Genomic DNA, 20,565 nt, shown 5'->3' with positions numbered 1-20,565 from the left:
GAGTCCAGTATTGGAAGCCGGGACGAAACGCCAACATTACGTGATATTCATCGCAATATATTAGAATAAATAAGATTAAAGATTTTAATGAATCTATGGCTCGTAGCCCTATTCTCTCATTAGTTTTAAATTTATTGAGCCTTATTATAATTTAAATTTTTATATCTTTTGTTATAATATTTGTATATATTTGGGAAAATGAGATGATTGGTTGTAACGAAGTGTAATGCAATGCATAAACGTGTCCATGCCGAATCGCATTTGGCAGTCGGTTTGCCTCGACGGCGAGCGGATGGAACAGGAAACGCCGCCGCCTGTCACGTCGTACTTTTAGCTTCGAACAATTTAACAGCTAGTCGTAAAGGGGTGCCCAGCCTAGCGTGGCCTGTCTGCACGTCTACGGTGAACCGACCTTGTCCCACAATGCATCCACCTCTGGACCCCTGCTGTCACTTTGGGCGTATAAAATTTGTGCAATACATTATATTATACAATTATACTAAATTCGTATGTGTGTGCACGGAGCAACGTACGCACTATACACACCGATTTCCATCACGGTAAAAATTCGCGATTAAAAGCAAATCACTACGAACGCATTCGCATCCGGTATTTATCTCCTCTGCGTAACACAACGTGCGATTTATGCGAATCGTGCAAAATGAGTAAGTTTCCAGCACGATATCGAAAGTGAGTGCGTAAAACTTTGCATAAATTAAGTACTTGCATGAGATTCGCGTTATTACGTCGGAAAGGGAGAGTCATTAGATTCTTTTCAACACGACAGCCTTTCCTTTTTTTCTAGACTGGATAATGCAAAACGCCGAGCATCGTCTTACGTTAAGAAATAAAGTAGTCTTGAAAGATCCTGTAACAAACGTACGATCTTTATATATGATCCTTATAGGTATGTGTATTACCAGAGAGAAAAAAATTTTAAACAGTTTCATTATTTTACGTTGAGAGTGAAGAAAGTACATTGAACTTTCGTGAGGCAATTTTCTGTCGAGAAAATAATATCTCTATTGAAAAGGTTAATATTTGCAAGCAGGACAGCCAACTCATATTATGCCCGTTTATGAGAAGCGTATAATTTTCTACAAGTTAATTAAATTACAAAATAACTGTTGATTACGATATGAGTTATATTTCTTAATCGAATAAATTGTAGACTACCTACAAGCGTCTAATTTCGCCAATATAGCGGTTAAATTTAACTCAATTTACGTTCCATTTTTTTGTGATTATATAAATTATTTTGACATAATAATATAAATAATTATATGAAGTATTTTACTATATATGGTATATAAATGTCAGTAAAAAAGTATTTTACTATATATAAATCTTGTATCGTGTATTTAAAGAAAGACAAATTTCATATATATATGTATATACATATATTGTATGTATATGTTTTTGTATTTTAAAATATATTAATTTTTTTAGAAGCATAATAACACAATGGATTATAGAAAAAAACAAACATTATAATTCGCAATACGTATCTTTTTTACGGCATTTTTTGGTCTTTGTGTCGGCCTTCGTAAGAATTTCTAGAATGCGGACACAGGTACGGCTTCGTTTTGTCGTCACGATTGACGTGCAACAAGTTCCGAAGCCATCTGAGATTTAACCGCAGTAACGGAACCCAATAGAGACCCGCCCTGAAATTTCTCCTGCGGTAAGAAACATTGCGCGAGACTTTATGAACTTTGTGCGCATCGGTGTAATATCGTACGTAATCACTCTCACGAGAAATGTGGTTTTGAGTCTTGCATTTTCTGCGATTTATCCCACTTTTCTGAGAGAGAAACACTTTATGAAACTTTATGTAAGATCGATAACATACAATTTAGACATCGAAATCCTTGGTTTTTTAATCAGGTAAAGAAAATATTTGAATATAAAGATAAAATATATTTTTAATTTTAATTAAAAATTTAATGTTTAATTAGTCAATTAATATTGAATTTTAACTTTGCAGATCCATTGATGATATAAATGTATGCGTTAATAATTTGGCAAATAAAAGAAAATAAGAAAAAAAATAGAATTTATGTAATGTTTAAGAAATTTATGATAAATAGTTATCAAATAAATTAGTAAAATAATTTTGAGATTCTATACAATTTTAAATGTCAGTAAAAAAAATTGTTTTTAAATGTTTTAAGAAAGGAGACAAGCTTACATAAAGAGTTTCGCAAAATATTCGATGTTTAAAGATCATCTTAACGGATCGAATGGGTCTTTAAACTTTATTGCTAATATAATTAACGTATTTAATGTGTACAATAATGTGTGTAGTAATGTGTTCAAATATTTTTTTATCAAACGATATTATGATTCTCGGCCGTAATTTATCAGTACCGTCTGCTGCTATTTGATCGGTGTGATAACCAGGTGCAACAGATGTTATGCTCTCCAATACATTGGTGACACTTACATATATAGTATTCGATAAATCATGCATGCAGTATCTCGTGACGCAATTAAGTAATCTGAAGAAGCTTCATTGAACAATAAAATATGAGAGAGATATATATACCTAAATTTCTGTTGCTCCGTAATTTGATTAGTATTTACAATGCCATCGATAAACATTAACTTGAATATCATTTTGTTTGTATAACATTATATTCTCAAAAGACTACAAATATTATATCACATTTAATGTATTAAATTCGATCATGGTATGTTGGAGTAAGATAGATCACTTTTCTAAATAAATACTCGTTGTATTGCGTATCAGATGCGTCATGATCCTACGAGTGATTTAATTATTTTAAATTTATGCTCTGATGAAACTTGTTATTCGCGCGCCATATGTTATGTTGCCATTAAACTCTCACATTTTCTGCTTAATTGTAAGATACATTCTGAGTGCGTCAGAAAAATTCGATAAATATTACGGACGTATATCATAGTACGTAGACAAGCGTTTGTTAACAGATTAGTCATCGTACATATATACGTATGTGGTTAAATGATTCGATGAATCACTTCGTTGCGTATTAATCGTGGTCGTGTAGTTCGTACAGTTAATCACTGGGAAAAAAAAATCATGCGACCGCATATATATTTATAAATTTTTATTGAAAATCTTTTAAAAACTTTTTTTTGATAGCATCAATTTATTTAAGAGCGTACAATAAATTATAATTTTTAATATTTCGCAAGTACATCATTTTTACAAAAGTTTTGTTTTTCATTAAACGTGACAATGACGTAGAAATAACATTTGGAAGCTCTCATGTTTTTTTATTCTGCGTTGGGCAATTTTTAATTATAATTCTATATCATATTCAAATTTCCGTTGAGCTGTCTGAAAAATTGTGAGGTACGTATCATTTTTATCTATCTGCCTATTATATTATTATCTATATCTGTCGTATAACAATTGGAAACATGCAACAGAGTCGCACGAAAAGACACGGGCCGCATTGTTTTCCAATTTTCTTTCGTTTCTGGCCGTTCTCAACGTTATTTTTAGCGAACTTCCTCTTTTTCCACGCTAAATTCGAGGAACTCGGATGCGCATCGGTCGACAAGATAATTCTTCCTCGCTGGGCACGTAACAATGCCTATCCCTCGTCTTCTCTGAACAAAGAGTCAAGAGTGTATGCCTATTATTCGTGCACGGTGCGCCGGAGTATTACGTAATCGCGTGGCACAATTACCGGGTCAGACAAACGCGCCGTATATGGAAAACGAAGTCGTGACACAAATCTCGATTGTGTTTCATGTATACGCCGGTAATTCTCGCGCATTATACGATTTACACAATTTACTTTCGATGATTATTTCAGACGCATGGTCCAAAATACGACTAATTAACACCATGAAAAATGTAATTATAATACTAAAAATAGATTTATTTAGGGAAAAAGAGTAATGACTCGCAGTTTTATTTAATTTATAACACGAAACGTATTTTTACGTAAAAAATAATAAATTAAAACACACAAATTGTAACACTTGCGCTTAACAGAATCAGATGAACAAATAATGATGCTCCTGTGTGTGTTTTCATAAATCTTACACAATTTTCATATTCATACAAAACAGAAGAATCATTTCTCTTTCAAACAAATTGTCATACCAGCAAAATACCACACCACGTCGCTTTGACCGTAAGATTATGCGTTTACGTCGTTGACGTTGAAACATCTTTAATCTTTTGAATCGCTGAAGAAGGACCTGTATATAACTTCCGAAACGTTCGATATTTTTTTTACTTTTACATATATTTTATATTTTTATTTTATGTTTCTTAGTAATATTGTAAACTATTAATTAAAAAATCTTATTACCGCTCGATTTAGACCATTTTTCTTTATACTTTGTAATAAATTAAACATTATATTATAATTTTTACGTACATACATGCACTCTTAGTACGTAAAACGTGATAGAATATGTAATACATATAGAAAGTTGCAACAGGTAGCGGGTTAATGTACCGGAATTTTCAATTATCAACACAATGCTAAGCATTTCCTTAATTGCGTCAGTACCGGCATTTTTAATGATTCTTAATGCGGATCGCAATGCGATACTGTCGATACGTTCACGCATGTCACTGAAATTGCATTCTCACGCGTGTCATTTACTGCAGGCGCATATATCGTTATGCGTTCACGCACCGATTTCTATCTCGTTAAATAAGCATCGGACAGTTGTCTGTGCCGCAATTAAATCGGTTGAGTTCCTAACTAGGAGGTCCCTATCGAATTTCACTCGACTTACCCAGTTGGCGGTCGATTAATAATTATCCTTATTTCACATTAACGCCCGTCAGGCACAGCTAAAAGCGTTTAGCCATGCGAGGTGAATAATCCGCTTAAAATAGCACGTTTATGCACGCTCAATTCGCCGCGAGATAATCGCGTCATGATTTTAGACTAAATATCAATCATATCTCTTATGCGCCTAATTAATAAGTCCTAATGACTATGTCACAAAGCACATACCGTTGTGTGTGGTCCAGAGTGTTAAATCATTGAGTGATATATGACTTAGAACTGTTGTCGCGATTAGATCTTATTAGTATTCTAAAATAAATATTATATATAAGTATAATATATATTTATTTATTATATATTTATAATACATGTTACTGTTATAATTAATATTAAGTAAAAAAATAGTCAAACGAAAGATGTAATATATTTCTTTAAATAATAATTTGAATAATAAAGTTTCTGGAGCTAAAATTTTTCCTAGAAAGATAATAGATTAATTTAAAAGTTTTCTAGTTAAAAGGGCTATATATGTACGAGTATATATGGTAAACTTAGAATATAAATATAAATCCGGGCAGACATCATTTCTAGTACGCAGTTGTAGATAACGCTGTTTCATAGTGCAGTGATAATAACAAGAATGCAAATATCGTTATCGCATGTGCGAGGCACCGGTGCATCATTCATACATTAAGCATTTTGCACATCGTACACGATGTAAGAAATTCAGATTTTCCGAAACTCATTGTCACGCACAGTTGCATAATCGTAACGACGACAAACGTAAGTTATCTTTATGCTCTTTTCCGTAACTACAATTAGCTATGCTATTATAATCGACGTGCTGCACGAAGGATGCTCACGATAAGACTGACGTCATTGACCGCTTGTCGTTCACTTGGAACTTGCATTAGTCAGCGAACTTACACGTTTCCTTTGTGTAGGAGGTCGCCCCGAGGGAATCCATGTAAAATAATGCGAGAGGCTTGTATATACGCGAGATATTCTCGTTAAAGAGGAAGAGAGAAAGAAACGCGAAACTGAAACTCATGTGAAATACGACGTACCGGGTGTCGTGAAACGGTGCTTTAAACTCGAAGTGACTTGCTCATCTTGCGCGGGCTTTAAATGCTCCGCGAATGAGTCCTCGCTCTTTAACGTTAGATAGATATAACATTCTCACAATAACGTCATTCTGTTAACAATAAAAATTTTTCATTTTGTTTTCTTTCTTTTTAGGCACATACCAAAAGCTAAAGCCACCACGATGGCGGAGACACCGGAGCTGAAGCGTATCGCGGAGAATACGAAGATACAGAGTAACGTTAAGTATCATGCCGAATTCGAAAAGGCGAAGGGAAAGTTTACGCAAGTGGCGGATGATCCAGAGACTCTCAGAATTAAGCAGAACAGTAAGATTATCTCGAATGTCGCTTATCACGGCGAGCTCGAGAAGAAGGCGATCATGGAGCAAAAGAGGACAATGACCGGAGAAAACGGCGAGCAAATAGGTAGGTGGTGAATTCTTCGCCAGTGTGTTTTGCATATAACAGTTTTCTCTATTATAGTATTATACTTTTTACATTTGATAAAATGGGAAATATCATTATATATTTTTATGGTATAATTGTGTTGTTCTATCGTTTTAAACTATAGCAATAATCGTGTAAATCTTTACTGCTAAATCAATAGAAAGGCTAATGAGAGTATAATCGCCGTTAGTATTGCGAAATTATAAAAACATATATTTATTAGCAATTAAAAAATGTATTACATTACTAAACGTTTCGGCTTACATCCGAGCCATCTTTTTTTACTGCTAAAAATATCGTAAGTTCGTTGTAACAAAATTTGTTAAATGATTTTTAACAAACTAACATTGGAAAAATGATTAAAATGTAATTTGTGATTTGATTAAATGATTGGGGATAATCTAAACATAAATTTATAAATTGGGAATCCTTTTTTATTTATATGTATATCAATGTGTTTTATAACAAGTATAAATTATGCAATTTTTTATCTAACTTTTTGTTTTAAAGTATCCTCTGTTAGTAATCATACATAAATATCTATGTTTTTAATCTTAATACTAATATAATTACATGTTCAATTTTTAACATCTTAATTAACGACGATTTACATAACAATATTTATGTATAATCATCAAATTGTAGATTATGTTATACATTATGTATCAATATATTCGTGGATTTGTTACGTACTTTGTTCGCAGTTCATTCAAAATTGTGTATTAAAACAAACATAATCATGAATATACACGTATTGCTGCAATCAATCCACCAAAACGACGGCGTAAAATTCAAATAAAAATTCAGATTCTTACTGTATTATTTTTTTCCATATTCATGATTCATTGCACACTCATAATACTACCGTTCATGGTGGGCAGATCGCAGAATGCTTTCTATTGAACGTATCGCTAGCCTTTTTCGTGCATTGTTGATATAGAGTACGTAGAGTACACAGACGGTACGATCGCACCTGCGTCGAGCATAAACGCCAATCCGCCGCCTGCAAGGACGGCGAATTCGCCGGTGCAGAGGACACCAGGTAGGATCGCTGATTACGATCCCCTTAGCGAAGCGAGGCCGAGTCCCTATTCCGCAAGGCAAGCTGCTACCACAGTCATTTATACGAGCGACAAGGGACCAGGTGCGTTTACCTTCGCGGCTACAATCGTTGCAGCAACCTTTCACTATGTAGAGACGTCGCACGATATTATAATATAGAATAATTTGAGTAACTTGTAGAAAGGCTATATAATATTATATAACATTAATATTATCATTATTGTATGGATTATACAAGCTATGTGAAATGTAATGATACGTTTTGGATAAACGAATGTAATTTACATATTTAATACGTAACATTATTTTTGATATTTGAATTTTAATGCAATTAATGTTTATGATCAGATTGATATTTAAGGTTTGTATTATTTATGTCCGCGTAAATGATTATACATTCATAGCTGTATCAGAAATATGATTGTATCTTAATAATTAAGATTCGTGGAAGAGAGGTGAACGAAGAAAGTATTTAATGGTGTATACTGCGATGTTTTTTTACCTGAAGTCGCATTCTACAATTTATTTTACAACCGCGTAGGTTTCGATAAATTGTGCTTTAATCGAATTGTTGTTTAGAAAGACAATTTTAGGAAGATAAACGCTCTTAGTTATTCCTATTGTAACGCCAGACTATATTACAATGAACGTGAAATCGCCTAAAGCATTATTGTCGCTCGTCAGACTTAAACGCTCGCATCATTATGCTTTTATCGTCGTCACACACGATTCATCACAAAGACAAATCGTCAAAGCAATTTGCACTGGAATTAATCGTTGCGACATCACCACGTACACCTTGTTGGGAAAATAGAAAGTGTAATCGTCTTTGTTTAATGTTCCTCATTCTGCGGTTCCGTATTCGCTCCTTGCTGAATCCACGGAATAATTCATGTGGCAGATCACAGGATCGCACCAAGTAACAATTGCACTAACTGTAGAACAAAAGGATGCTTATTACAGAACGAATTATGCATTTCTAATAGTGTATACAAATGTAGAAAGTTATTTATAATAAGTTATACGTCGCTCATAAAAATTTGATGTGTTTGCAGTGACGAATCCACCGACACGAAAAATCGGCTCGGTTGCCGACATCGATCCAGTGAATGAATATTACGGATCGTTAACGCCAGCCACCACGATAAACAATAATCAACATCAACCTCAACATCAATCACCGCCACCGCCCTCCAACGTCGGAGTAAATATCTTTTTTATTGCTTATTGTTGCATTGTGTTGTCTCTTATGACTTATTTGCAATATAAACTTATGCGTCTACTAATCCATGAAAAAAATTTCATGGAAAGAGGTCTTACAAATTACACTTCTTAAATAAGTTTTTAAAAATAGTGTAAGTAAAAATAATGTATATATACTTATATATACATATATAGTACGCCAAATGGATACACAGTTTTACTTTTTTTTTCTATGAAGATGTATTTTTCGCAGAGAGTGTACAGAGCGATGTATGACTACGAAGCGCAAGATCTCGACGAGGTGAGCTTCTGCGACGGTGATTTGATTGTCAATTGCACAGCTGTCGATGAAGGATGGATGACCGGATTGGTGCAACGCACGGGACGACACGGCATGCTACCAGCTAATTACGTTGAACCGGCGCAGATTTAAATGTTTTATGTCGAGCTTCCGTTTGCTAACTGTTGCCGCCACTTCGATCAGAGCGCTTAATTAGGGCGCGCTTTGCCGAAGAAAGAGTCGACGTTAAAAAAAATTACGTGATACTCGAGATAGCGCTTTTATTCGGCTCTTATTATTCGGTCAGAGTAAAGTTGTTTGATCGAAACGGCGCACTGTCATCTAAAAAAATCAGATAATTAGAAATTTTAACTACTGAAAACTTTTATTAAGAATCTTGATATAAATTTGAAATTTTATCTTGATATCAATTAACCGTCATGACATACATTTGGCTAAAGTATTCCAAAATATGTTGATGAAAAAGGAATAGAATATTAAAATTACTTTTATAAATACTCAGAGACGTATTTCATGAATGTCTAAATTGAGTATTCTGGCCTCCTAGATGACAATATATAGCTTCATATGTTAGAATTCCTTGATGGGACCAAACACACACTGCGATAAATTGTGTCGATTACAATTAAAATTCTGACAACTTGTGAAGCGACATAAGCCTTGACCAACAATTAAGACGAATTAAGTATAAGATATATCTTCCATGAATGCAGTTTTCTGTAAAGCGTCACTTTTTTTGCTATTACGTACAGTTATTATTCCTTCGTTTCGATATGTTTTTAGAATTTAAATTATGCAATTAGAATATAAATATAAAAAAAATAATAATAATTTGATTCAATTAACGGTTCTTTACGAGCCCTTTTTCTGTTAATCATTATTTTTAACGAAAATTTTATGTTATTTGTTATTCAATATAAACTCTGACTAACACATTAGTGTCGATTAGACGGGTTTTTATGTTTCCGACCATTTTGCATTTATATTTACTATTCTTAATATTATATATTGTATTATTCTATATTCTTGTCTTTATATATAATAATATTCCTCTTCAATTTTTTTTCAGAGATGTTCATAAAATAATATTTTAATCATAATATCTAAATTTTTTTTCTAGTAATAAAACATAGAACGAAATTTTCCCTTATATTCGAAAAGAAATAATACAATGTGCCTTATACATATAGACTGCTAATTAGGGTGGTATAGATTTGTTATCATAATGTAAGGTGCATAGGAAAGTGCATCCGTATAGGATAATCAAAGAAATACCAATAAATTTTTGTTTTCCGCATTAATATAGCTTGATTTGATGTAAAAAAATAATTGATACAAATAAGGCCTTTCTTCCTAAAGATAAAGCAAGTTAAAAAATATAATGAGGAAGATAATATTATTAACGCGAAAGATGCTGACACTTGCCTTCCTTTTTAATAAAATATAAAAATTATCGTTATGTACCGATTTTGAATTAACGATATTAATATAAATTAATTAACCAATATTTTATTTCATAGTTCTTAAGTTTTATTTTTCGTATGATCCACATATATATATATGCTTCACATTTCTCTCCAAAATTGCATTTAGTTGTTAATGTAAGTTATTTTATTATTCGGTGATTCTGAGGTTACACGAATAATACGAAAATTTTTGATAGAAATTATTTGAGATATTTAGTCTATTTTAATGTCAAGCGCGCGCACTTTTTTTCAAAAGCACAGTATTATCCGTGTTGGCTAACATGACTACTTTTAAAATAAATTTGTCTACTTTGGCTTATTGTTTGTTAACATGTAGTAATAAATTAAATTAATCGTTGACAGAATGTAATGTTTACTATCGCGAAGTGCTTTTTAGTGTCTTGTTATTATGTTTTTAAATTATAAATATCAAACTGGTTCCTCAGAAATGTATGTACATCCTATTTACCTGAATAGACAGATTATATTATGGAACGACGTCCGATGGAACTGTACAGATTAATGAACCATGTAAAAGTTATATAAGTAGAGTTACACGTGACGTCGTTTGACCTTTATGAACGAAGAGAATGATATTTTTGGAAACATGTTACTCAGCACTCTTATTATTAGATCGCTGATAAGAGGATTGCATATTTTAATTGCAAGATACAGAAATATATGTTAGCGTTGTGTTTAGACAAATATTATATTATCATAGCAAATCATAAATAATGAATATGTATGTTATGTAAATCTATGGTTCATTATTGGTAATTGCACTTTCTTTTATCGATGAAATTCCTTTCTTCATTCTGAAAAATTCCTAGTCTTCATTCTTAAGGTGATGCTGGACCCGCCTGTTTTATCATTACTTACTTACAATTAGTTAAAGACTCGTTTCTCTTAATTGCATTTACGGATGGAAAAATCCTTCTGCATAATTAAAGTATCGACAATAATGAATTGCGCTAGCTACATATTTCAATACGAAAAACGGAAAAAAAATTTACAGTTTCGTTATCAAAAATCACAGAAGCCGATAACGAAACTGTAAGTTTTTAATTTTCTTCCGTTTTTCGTATTGAAATGTAGCTAGCGCAATTCATTGTTGTCGATACTTTAATTATACAGAAGGATTTTTCCATCCGTAAATGCAATTAAGAGAAACGAGTCTTTAACTAAGTAATGATAAAACAGGCACTCCAGCATCCCCTTAAACAAACAAGTCTCGCAGAGACACATATATATCATTTTTTTACCACAGTTTCTATAATTTATTTTTATTCGCATTTGCTCAGTTTAGTCATAAACTTAATATTCACAAAAACGAAATTTTTATCCGTTTATATATAATGTTTATCGTTTTGTTAAGTTGAACATTATGTATTATTTCAGAATTTAACAAATGATTGTTTTTACATTTAGTTTTCTAATATGGTATATTTATATTTTGTTTTAGATATTATAGACGAACATTTACATATATCTCAACACTACGTGATAAGTTTTAATATCACACGCGATGATGGTAGAATACTTAATACTGTTTGAAGAAATACTGCAAATTCCACGAATGCTATTGGTATTCAGCGTTATCACAAAGTAATCAATATTCATGTAACAGATGCTCGTGATTGAATTAACTGTGAAATAACGTTATAAATAAACATTAACATGACGTAATTTCAAAATCGAGTAAAACATTTTAGTATGCAGAGATATAAAATATGCATATTTATTGAAAGTAATATAAATACAATAAAATGATAATTATCACATAAAATAGTCAAGATCGCTGCATCGAGTGCATGTTTGAAAGTCTCTGAGCTTGGTCCATCACAAGATTCATCATCAATCTCGGTAACTTACGTGATCATATTTGATCGTCAAACCGTTAAATTAACATTTGGAAAAGATTAAAGACTAAGATATACAATTTTCAACATTAAGGTATGTTGCCGAGAGCCGTAGATGTATCGAACTTGATCGACTTCGCAATTCGATCATGTCAAGCGTACATTTTTATTTGTAATATCATTCTGTCTTTCTTAGACTTCATTTCTTTCGTAAATTCATAATCCAGCCCAGATCGCTTTGCAAACCTTTCTAATATATCATAGAAGCAATTTTATATGCTATAATGAACACTATATCTCATTCCGTTAACATGAGATATTTCAGAAAGTCAATCGGTAATTCATCAATATTTTGACACAATACTGCACGATACAACATAGAAGCATGGCTTGAAAAGATGTGGATAATATAGGTATGGTATTTCTTAATATATAATGGAAAAAAACTTAAGCATTAGCCTGACTAATTAGACCACACTGTCTAATCGTACGGTGGAATGTGCAAATATAAAGAAGATTTATGGTTAATGATGAATATTAGCGCTTATTAAATGAAATAGAAGTGTTATAAGCAGGAAATTTGTCATTTATATTGATGTTAATCACATTCCAATATTATCTTTATCTTTTTAAGTTCGTATTTGATAGATAGAAATTGTTACAATGTCAAGAATTTGTACAGTTCATTTTAATTTCCTGCTTATATAGATGTGCCTTTAACACATTTGTCGCAAAAATTAAGATGTATTTAAGGCCATATGGACTTGATTTTGAATAAGCACAATGCAACTTTCGAGCGAATGCCATTTTTGGTTATTTTTTTTTTGGTAACGAAACAATGCGACTTTTAGTAATATTCTGCATAAATTATACGATAGCAAGATGAATAATATAATGCCGTTATAGAAGCTATATAAATTTAGGAAATAATATAGATTAGCGCGTACAAATCTCGATGGAAATAATGAGTTTTATCGAACGTAAGGGATAAGATAAGACATCTTGCTGTGCAAGGAGATTACAAGCATAGGTAACAAAACCAATGTTGCAATAAATCATCGCCATCATTGAACAGCAATTTCGTGCCAGGGATTGGAAGAATACGTATATTTTTGCTTCCAAAAAATCTTCAGAAGCATAAATTTTTTTATACGATCTTACCGCCGTTCAAAAAGATTCCCTTCCCGATTTCTATGTAAAACTTTACAAAAGACGCTGGACGAGCCTACTCAAACGTAGATTTCGGTCGAGTCGAGAGAATGTAGAACGCGTGACGATGGTGTCTTCAGCAAAAATTCAGCTTAACGGTTAAGCCATACGCGGATAACGCTAAATGTCAGCGATCTCATCTTCCTCGTCCTCGACTTTCCTCTAGCGAGTACGTGTAGAATGCTAATGTAATCGGACGAGACGACGTGTGGCGAAGGGTCCGCGTGCTGGCAGTGTCATTTTGTCGTAGCATGAACGAATCGTTTCTTTTTTCTCTCGCTTTTTTTCTTTCTCCCGCATGTAACACCCCCGGTTGTACACATTTTAGCCTGCCTGCTAATATCCGGCGAGGTCGGCGAACGTCTGATCCATCTCGTCGGCAATCGCTTTGTATTTACAGCGCTCATTTACCAGTACGTCTGCAACGAAAAGGGAGGGAACGTGGTATTAGTGGACGGTATGATGGTTAATCGGATGTACATTTTAATATTCTTTTTAATTGGAAAGAGAAAGAGAGAGAACATAACGATCACATAATCTTCGTGGTTAATGCTTAGGGATTGGACGATCATTACATTTGTGAAATGGCTTAAAGGGAGAATAGGATGAAGGAAAATTAACGGGATTGATCCTATTATCTAAGAACTGAGAAATTCACTTCAGAAGATAAAATAGTCTGAGTATAAATAAGATCAAAGTCATTATATACGGATAAATATTTATAGAAATATATTTATATAAATAAATATGTCTTGTAGTCGATTTTAACTTGTTAAGGATATGCTTCAGGTGTGAAAGAAAAAAGGCACATTAGATTCTATATAATGTTTTATTTTTTCTATTTTTTAAGAGAGAAGTATTAGAAACAAAAATGACCTTGTACAATTTTTCGACAATTTAAAAAATCGCGAACTATTTATAAACTATTAAAAGATCATTAAAAGATACTTTCGCAATTCGATAATATTTTATTGACAATACAATACATTGGGTATTTACTGTATTTTTCGTTTTGCTCTACTTACCGCACGCTCAATTACTGAAGTATAATGCAATTAGAATTGCGCTTATACTTTTGATCCAAGCGGCGTTTTCGAAATAAATAAATAAATAAATAATCGCGGCATAGATGTATATGCACGAAACTGGAGAAGTAAAATCGCTGATAAATAAAAAAAAGAGTATTCCGAACGCGGAAAGTATTTATAGTATATTAATTTTAGTTACGATAACGAAAATATATGCGTCAGATGGCCGTGACCCGACCGCGATCGAATTGTGCGTATAATGTTGATAATAATTACGGCTAAATAATTCGATAGCAGATGCAGATATCTGACAGCCAGATTTAACCAACCAATTCGGTGAAAGTAAGGTCCAGGTCGTCGCAAATGTATTTGTACTTCTCCTTCTCGTGGACGAGCTCGTCTGCAAGAAAACATGGTGTTATTAGAACGCATTCACACAATTACTGTATATTCATCAGTTGTACTTTGATATGTTCAGTATGAATTAAAAGTACTGATAATTTGCGTGAACTTTGATACAAGATAATATGATACAAAAATGTAGGTATCATGAACCTTCGATCCTTTATTAATATAATAGTGTGTGTACATGGAAGATTTAGTTTTAAGCTGTGTGAAAGAAGGTATATAGAAATATTTCGGCCTTTAGAAAAATAAAAAATTCTTTCAGAAGGCGTTCAGTTGGGAAGCTGCGGTTTGAGCAACGAGCGGGTTAAAAAGCATAGATGGGTAACTTACGGAAGATGTGTTAAGCGCAAGCTAGATTTGTAAGAAAGGCTTTCGGTATCTTTTTTCTTTTTTGTATTGAAGAGTTAAGAGGGTGGTTAGTAGCCGCGTTACACGCCATAGAGCTCGAAGAACGCATTATCTAAGCCATCCCCGACTTCCTTGAATTTCTCCTTTTCAGTCACCATCTCATCTGCAAGCATTCGCAATGTTTATTAGTTTAATAGGTAATTGCTATTTAGTTAGAGATTATACTACTATTGCGTAACGTGAAAAATGTTTGAAGAAAGAAGTGCTGAAAAAAATTAAAGTATTTAATATTGTTAAAATTAATATTTTAATATATTACCGCGCAAGAAGTAGGCATTGTGAATTAAATCAAGCAGGATAATGGTGAAAATAATTGATTTTTAATTAAATAACTTAAGGATTTAAATAGATTATGTGAATCTTATTACGTATAGCTAATAATAAGATTCATCAATTTACCCTGTGTGTGATGTTAAATTTCTTTTGTTAGATACAACAAACGAAATTTGTATCTAGACTATTCTTAATTCTGTAGTAATAAGTTTTTCATATATTTTCCTAACTAAACATACTTTAATAATTAGATGCATTAAACATAAAAATAGTTTTCATTGTTTTACGATGCAAAATCATTAATATAATTAATATTATGATTATACATATATATTGAAAAAATTTTATCAGTAAATTACTCAAATAATTGAAAAGGTATATCTATTATACAAAATTATGATAATTATTTTATGAGACAATCGTGAAGTTTTGATATTATAAATAGGGAAAAATTTGTCATGCATTAATATAGCAAAATCGAATTAAGCAAACTTACTCACCGTAAATAAGGTATACGTACCACATTTTCCTCCTCATCATGCAATTTTGTTACGAGATTGTCTAACAACAAGGCGATCACACAGTGTTATCGCGTGGAGAAGTTATACGTCGTTATGTTAACGGTGGAGGATTAATGTTAGCGCAGGTAAAAAAAAAAGAACAACAACACAACGAAAAACAAACGACACACTCTTTTTTCAAAATTAAAATATATATTATAAACAGTTTTATAATAATAGCAATATATAATAATCAATTATTATTACAATGATATTAGTATTATTATCGTTCCATTTACTTTATTAATATTAAGTAAATTAATAAACTAAAATTCTCTTAAACTCAAGTATCTGCGTTTCCGTAATTTTAGCATTATTCAGAAAGAAAAAAATTGTAGCTAACAAAAATCAACGATAGAACATGTAGGTTTCGTAGTTGTGCTTTTCGCATTATTGCTGATTTTTAATAACGTTTGCTCGTGGCGACGTTAACTTGGAAAACAAATGATTGCGATGTTTCTGGGTAGCCTTTCAATATCGCATAAGTTATTGTATTTTGGATTAGTTCATCGTCATCTTCGTATATATAAATAGATATGTTTACGAGATATTCAAAATAGTCTAAATTTCTGAATATAAATATTAGATTAACATTAATCTAATTGATCATACGTAATTATATTTAGAAATTGTGTAACAATAGATATGTTTACGAGATATTAAAAATAATCTAAATTTCTGAATATATATATAAATATTAGATTAACATTAATCTAATTGATCATACGTAATTATATTTAGAATTGTGTAACAATTAATACGCTTATTATGTTAATACTACATCAACAAAATATCAATTTGTATAATAGAAATCAAACTAATTATTAAAATTGAAGCACCTTCCATATATGAAAGGTAAAATATTTCTAGTTTTTCGTCAATCCCGAAACGCATATTCGATACATTCTACATCGATACAATCTTCTTCATGATCGTTCAATGATCATGCGAGCGACGATAATGTATATGTATTTATATATCGAAACGGGAAGAGGACGATGCACATTTCCACATCAAAAGGCCATCCAAGAATATATTGCAGGAAAAGTGCTACAAGAATAACCGTGACGGGTTACGACATCGAGGTCGAGGCAGTACACGCGACATAAATTACACTTTTCAGTAGAAACGAAAGAGAAAATTTCTCCATAGAATTAGTGATGCTCGATGGTGAGCGTGAAGTAGCAATAACATTAACGACAAACTGTATCAATTAATAGTAATAATAATAATAATAATTCGAGGCGAACCATACGTCCGCGAAATGGAATATCGGATATGCATTATTTCGACGATTAATTATTACTTCCAATCTCTTATTCGCTGTTACGTTCGAAACGAAGCACGTTCCCTGCATCGAGGTTTGACGTTGGCCGTGGTTAGTATTTATATCGTAAATATATACAGGCACGATCGGTAAAAAAATCTTGAAATGACTCAGCTAGCACGGGAAGCTGCACTGTGACGTGACAAAGTAGCCAGTTGCTTCCCTGTTTGTTATCTTAAGTATTATACGTTGATCAATTTTTCGTAGGCTCGAAGTTAAATCATTCTGCATACGTACAACACATACGTTTGCATAGGCCAGATATGTTACGATTATTTTATTATGAAGGCAAAAAAGAATTTGAATTATGGCAATACTACGTTGGTAATATGATCGCTACTATTTGACTGAATATTGCACAACGAAGACAAAATGTACTAAGAAAATATACTTTTAGAAAAATTAATAGGAAGGTTTGGCAGTGGAATCCTCTTAAATGCATGGTTATTGCATCATTGTCGTCTTTGCTTTCATCGGCGGCAATGAGAAGATGACGCGATAATCTCACTGTAAAATTAACAGAAGAAGCTGACGAATTTCTTCTCGCGCGAGCTGAGCCGCGTGGAATGTGGAACGTAAAATAATGTAAAAAGTAAATGAACATTCTGTTTCCCTCCATTATATGCAATCCTGCTACGCGTTATTTTGTACCGAGAGAAACACGCGCTAAATTCTTCGCAATGAATAGTGAACTGGGCAAATCAATTAAAAGATAAAATTTTTGGAAGTCACTTTTAAAAGGTATTCAACAACGTTTTGCAACTTAATAATTGTTACTTAACAATTATTTATCTTTAATGGGAGACTTCAGGTATCAGATAAGTCGAGCGCAGTTTACTATATAATTATATATGTATATTAAGTACAATATTATAATTATATAACAGATTATATATTGCATTTAAATATCTTTAACACATAAAACTAATACGCTCAAAAAAATTGGTTTCAAATTTTTTATCAAACTTCTCTCGATACAAATAATCCTATTCATTTTGTCTTCATTTTTCATATATTCTTCGCCTCTCTATAATACCTACTCACGTATTCCTCCCACGGCCAGTAATCGTTTTCGTAACGAATTTAAATCGCAACGAGTTCGAAGACGTCTCAAACCGGTCGCAGTCATGCCTCAATTTTTCTTCAATTAAAATTTAAAACCAGACTAAGCTAAAATCTAAAGCTAAAAAAATCAGATTTCAATTATAAGTAACTTCATATTATGTATGGAACTATCCTGTCGTCTGTCTTTGTCGCGTATTACTTATTCTTCCTCGTTCTTTCAATCTTTTATACTCTCTCTCTCTCTCTCTCTCTCTCTCTCTCTCTCTCTCTCTCTCTCTCGTATTGGTCCTTTCATTCTGTATCTTCCTTACTCTTCCTCTCACATACATATGCACATGCACACATTTTCTACTCTCTTCCTTTCAGCCTACATCAGTAACTTACGTCACACGCATACAAATAGACACGCACACGACATACACGCTTGAGCACATACAAGCATGTATAGTACGTACACGCACTGCGGATGGACGTAATGGAGGGTATAAGGCTAGTCTAAAGACTGCATTTTTATCTGTTAATGTTAGGTAAGGATGCACCACATACGAAGCTCTCGCTTCGTAACGGCGTATTTGTTTCTCATTCACTTCTCGTTGCCGCCGTTTTGCTACTTGCTTGCATTTATTTTCTTTCGATTTCTTTTTTCTCAATCTCTCTCTCTCTTTCTCTTTTCTTTCTCGGGTGTTCTCTCGCTTTCTAAACATTTTCGCGTTTATGCATTTTCGTCCACCGCGAAAAATACAATCTACATGTTCTGGATGTCATGCAGGGTGGCCTCCATCTCCTCCTGTAGCAATTTGTTTTTCTCTCTCTCGGCCGCAAGATCGTCTGCAAAGATCACTGGTTAAAGGGAAGTAACACACACGGCAAGCCACACGCGGGCGTAACATACTGCGTATCGGCGGTTAGAAGGGTAAATGCGCAAATAAAATACAGCGCATACACATACATATACACACATGGAAAAATAGGGTTTGCTTTACGATTGTCAAATCGCTAGATTCCTTATATATAATTAAAAAAAATTCTTCTTGGCAATGTAAGTTAAAGTAATAAATTCTATTCTAGTTAGGCAAACTGATTATAAATTCCAATGAGACTTAATCATTTTGACTCGAGTTTTCTGGATAGAAACATTCTTGCTAATTCCTTTAATCTCTTTAAAATTTAAAAACAGATTAAATTTGTATAAAATATATTCGTAATAATTAATTTTTACGGTATTACTTTGTTTACAACATCTAATATCGGTTCAAATTCTTCAAATACAAAGCATTGATTCTTTAAGACTCTCAGCTACTTGAATAGAAAATGATTCCTGGGTATTCTAAATATCAGCTTCTATATAGAAGCTTTTTCTGAATAATCTCATACATTATATATCTCAGATAAAAGATGTCTATCCATACTAACATAGGTCAACGAATTTATTTTAAAAATCTAGTTGAATTCGGATAAATCGTATTATTGAAGAGAATAAAAATAATTAATGTGTTCTGTTTTTGCCATATACGCACCTTCGAGCCTATCAACTTCCTTTTGGAGTTTCTGCACGGATCTCTCTGCAAACTCAGCGCGTGCCTCAGCCTACGCAAATGCAATACTTTGTCAGTCAGAAAATTATACTTTGCGCAAAATTATTCATCGATTTCAAAAAAAGAAAGACAGAAAAAGAAATTATTTATTTCAATTATTGTATGAAACATAATTTATTCAATAAGATTTATAACAGCTTCGCTTTTTTTTTTGAAATCGTTGAAATAATCGGTATAACTATCAATATTTCTTTAACTATCACTCCATGCAAGTAAAACAAATTCACGTCACACATGATTGCAGCTACGCTATGAATATGAATCTAATTGTAAGCCTTGAAAGGTTTAGTTGCGACACACTTTATATTGTACGATTAATATGCTCTCTCTCTCTCTATTGTCAAAAACAATACTCAACTTTACTCTCTCTTTTTCGGACAATACGTTCACTGACAAAAACTTACGACACTATTGATACGTTTGTATTTGTGGTATCTTATGATGCGATTTGTGAAGCTTTAAATTTCTATATGAGTCTCAAAAGTTTCACGCGTACTTTTTATAAATACTTTTTTTTTTACTTT

The 20,565-nt window shown here is 32.5% G+C and overlaps 2 protein-coding genes across 13 annotated transcripts in view; one reads left to right on the top strand and one right to left on the bottom strand.

Moving 5' to 3' along the window:
• The window catches only part of LOC108780490 (LIM and SH3 domain protein Lasp), a 35,646-nt gene extending 26,464 nt beyond the window's left edge, over positions 1-9,182 (top strand). For 2 of the 3 annotated variants that reach the window (XM_018548246.1, XM_018548237.1), the window contains exons 3-6: positions 5,985-6,256; positions 7,218-7,421; positions 8,395-8,543; positions 8,796-9,182. In XM_018548246.1, the coding sequence (XP_018403748.1) occupies positions 5,985-6,256; positions 7,218-7,421; positions 8,395-8,543; positions 8,796-8,975 (805 nt within the window). In that variant the 3' untranslated portion in view covers positions 8,976-9,182. Of the gene's footprint in view, positions 1-5,984; positions 6,257-7,217; positions 7,422-8,394; positions 8,544-8,795 lie in introns of those variants that run through there. The other variant, XM_018548228.1, reaches the window with a different exon arrangement.
• Positions 9,183-13,070: 3,888 nt separating this feature from the next.
• Positions 13,071-20,565, bottom strand: part of Tm1 (tropomyosin 1) — a 41,067-nt gene continuing 33,572 nt past the window's right edge. For 5 of the 10 annotated variants that reach the window (XM_018548011.1, XM_018548019.1, XM_018547992.1 and 2 more), the window contains exons 9-11: positions 19,964-20,033; positions 15,144-15,324; positions 14,724-14,805 (exon numbers count right to left, since the gene is read on the bottom strand). In XM_018548011.1, the coding sequence (XP_018403513.1) occupies positions 15,242-15,324; positions 19,964-20,033 (153 nt within the window). In that variant the 3' untranslated portion in view covers positions 14,724-14,805; positions 15,144-15,241. Of the gene's footprint in view, positions 13,797-14,322; positions 14,806-15,143; positions 15,325-18,352; positions 19,275-19,963; positions 20,034-20,565 lie in introns of those variants that run through there. The other 5 variants (XM_018548026.1, XM_018548001.1, XM_018548041.1 and 2 more) reach the window with 3 other exon arrangements.

Source organism: Cyphomyrmex costatus, unplaced genomic scaffold, assembly GCF_001594065.2.
Source record: "Cyphomyrmex costatus isolate MS0001 unplaced genomic scaffold, Ccosl1.0 scaffold122, whole genome shotgun sequence".
Taxonomy (NCBI): domain Eukaryota; kingdom Metazoa; phylum Arthropoda; class Insecta; order Hymenoptera; family Formicidae; genus Cyphomyrmex; species Cyphomyrmex costatus.
The sequence above is the reverse complement of the archived record's forward strand: the minus strand, read 5'-3'. Positions and strand labels throughout refer to the sequence as shown.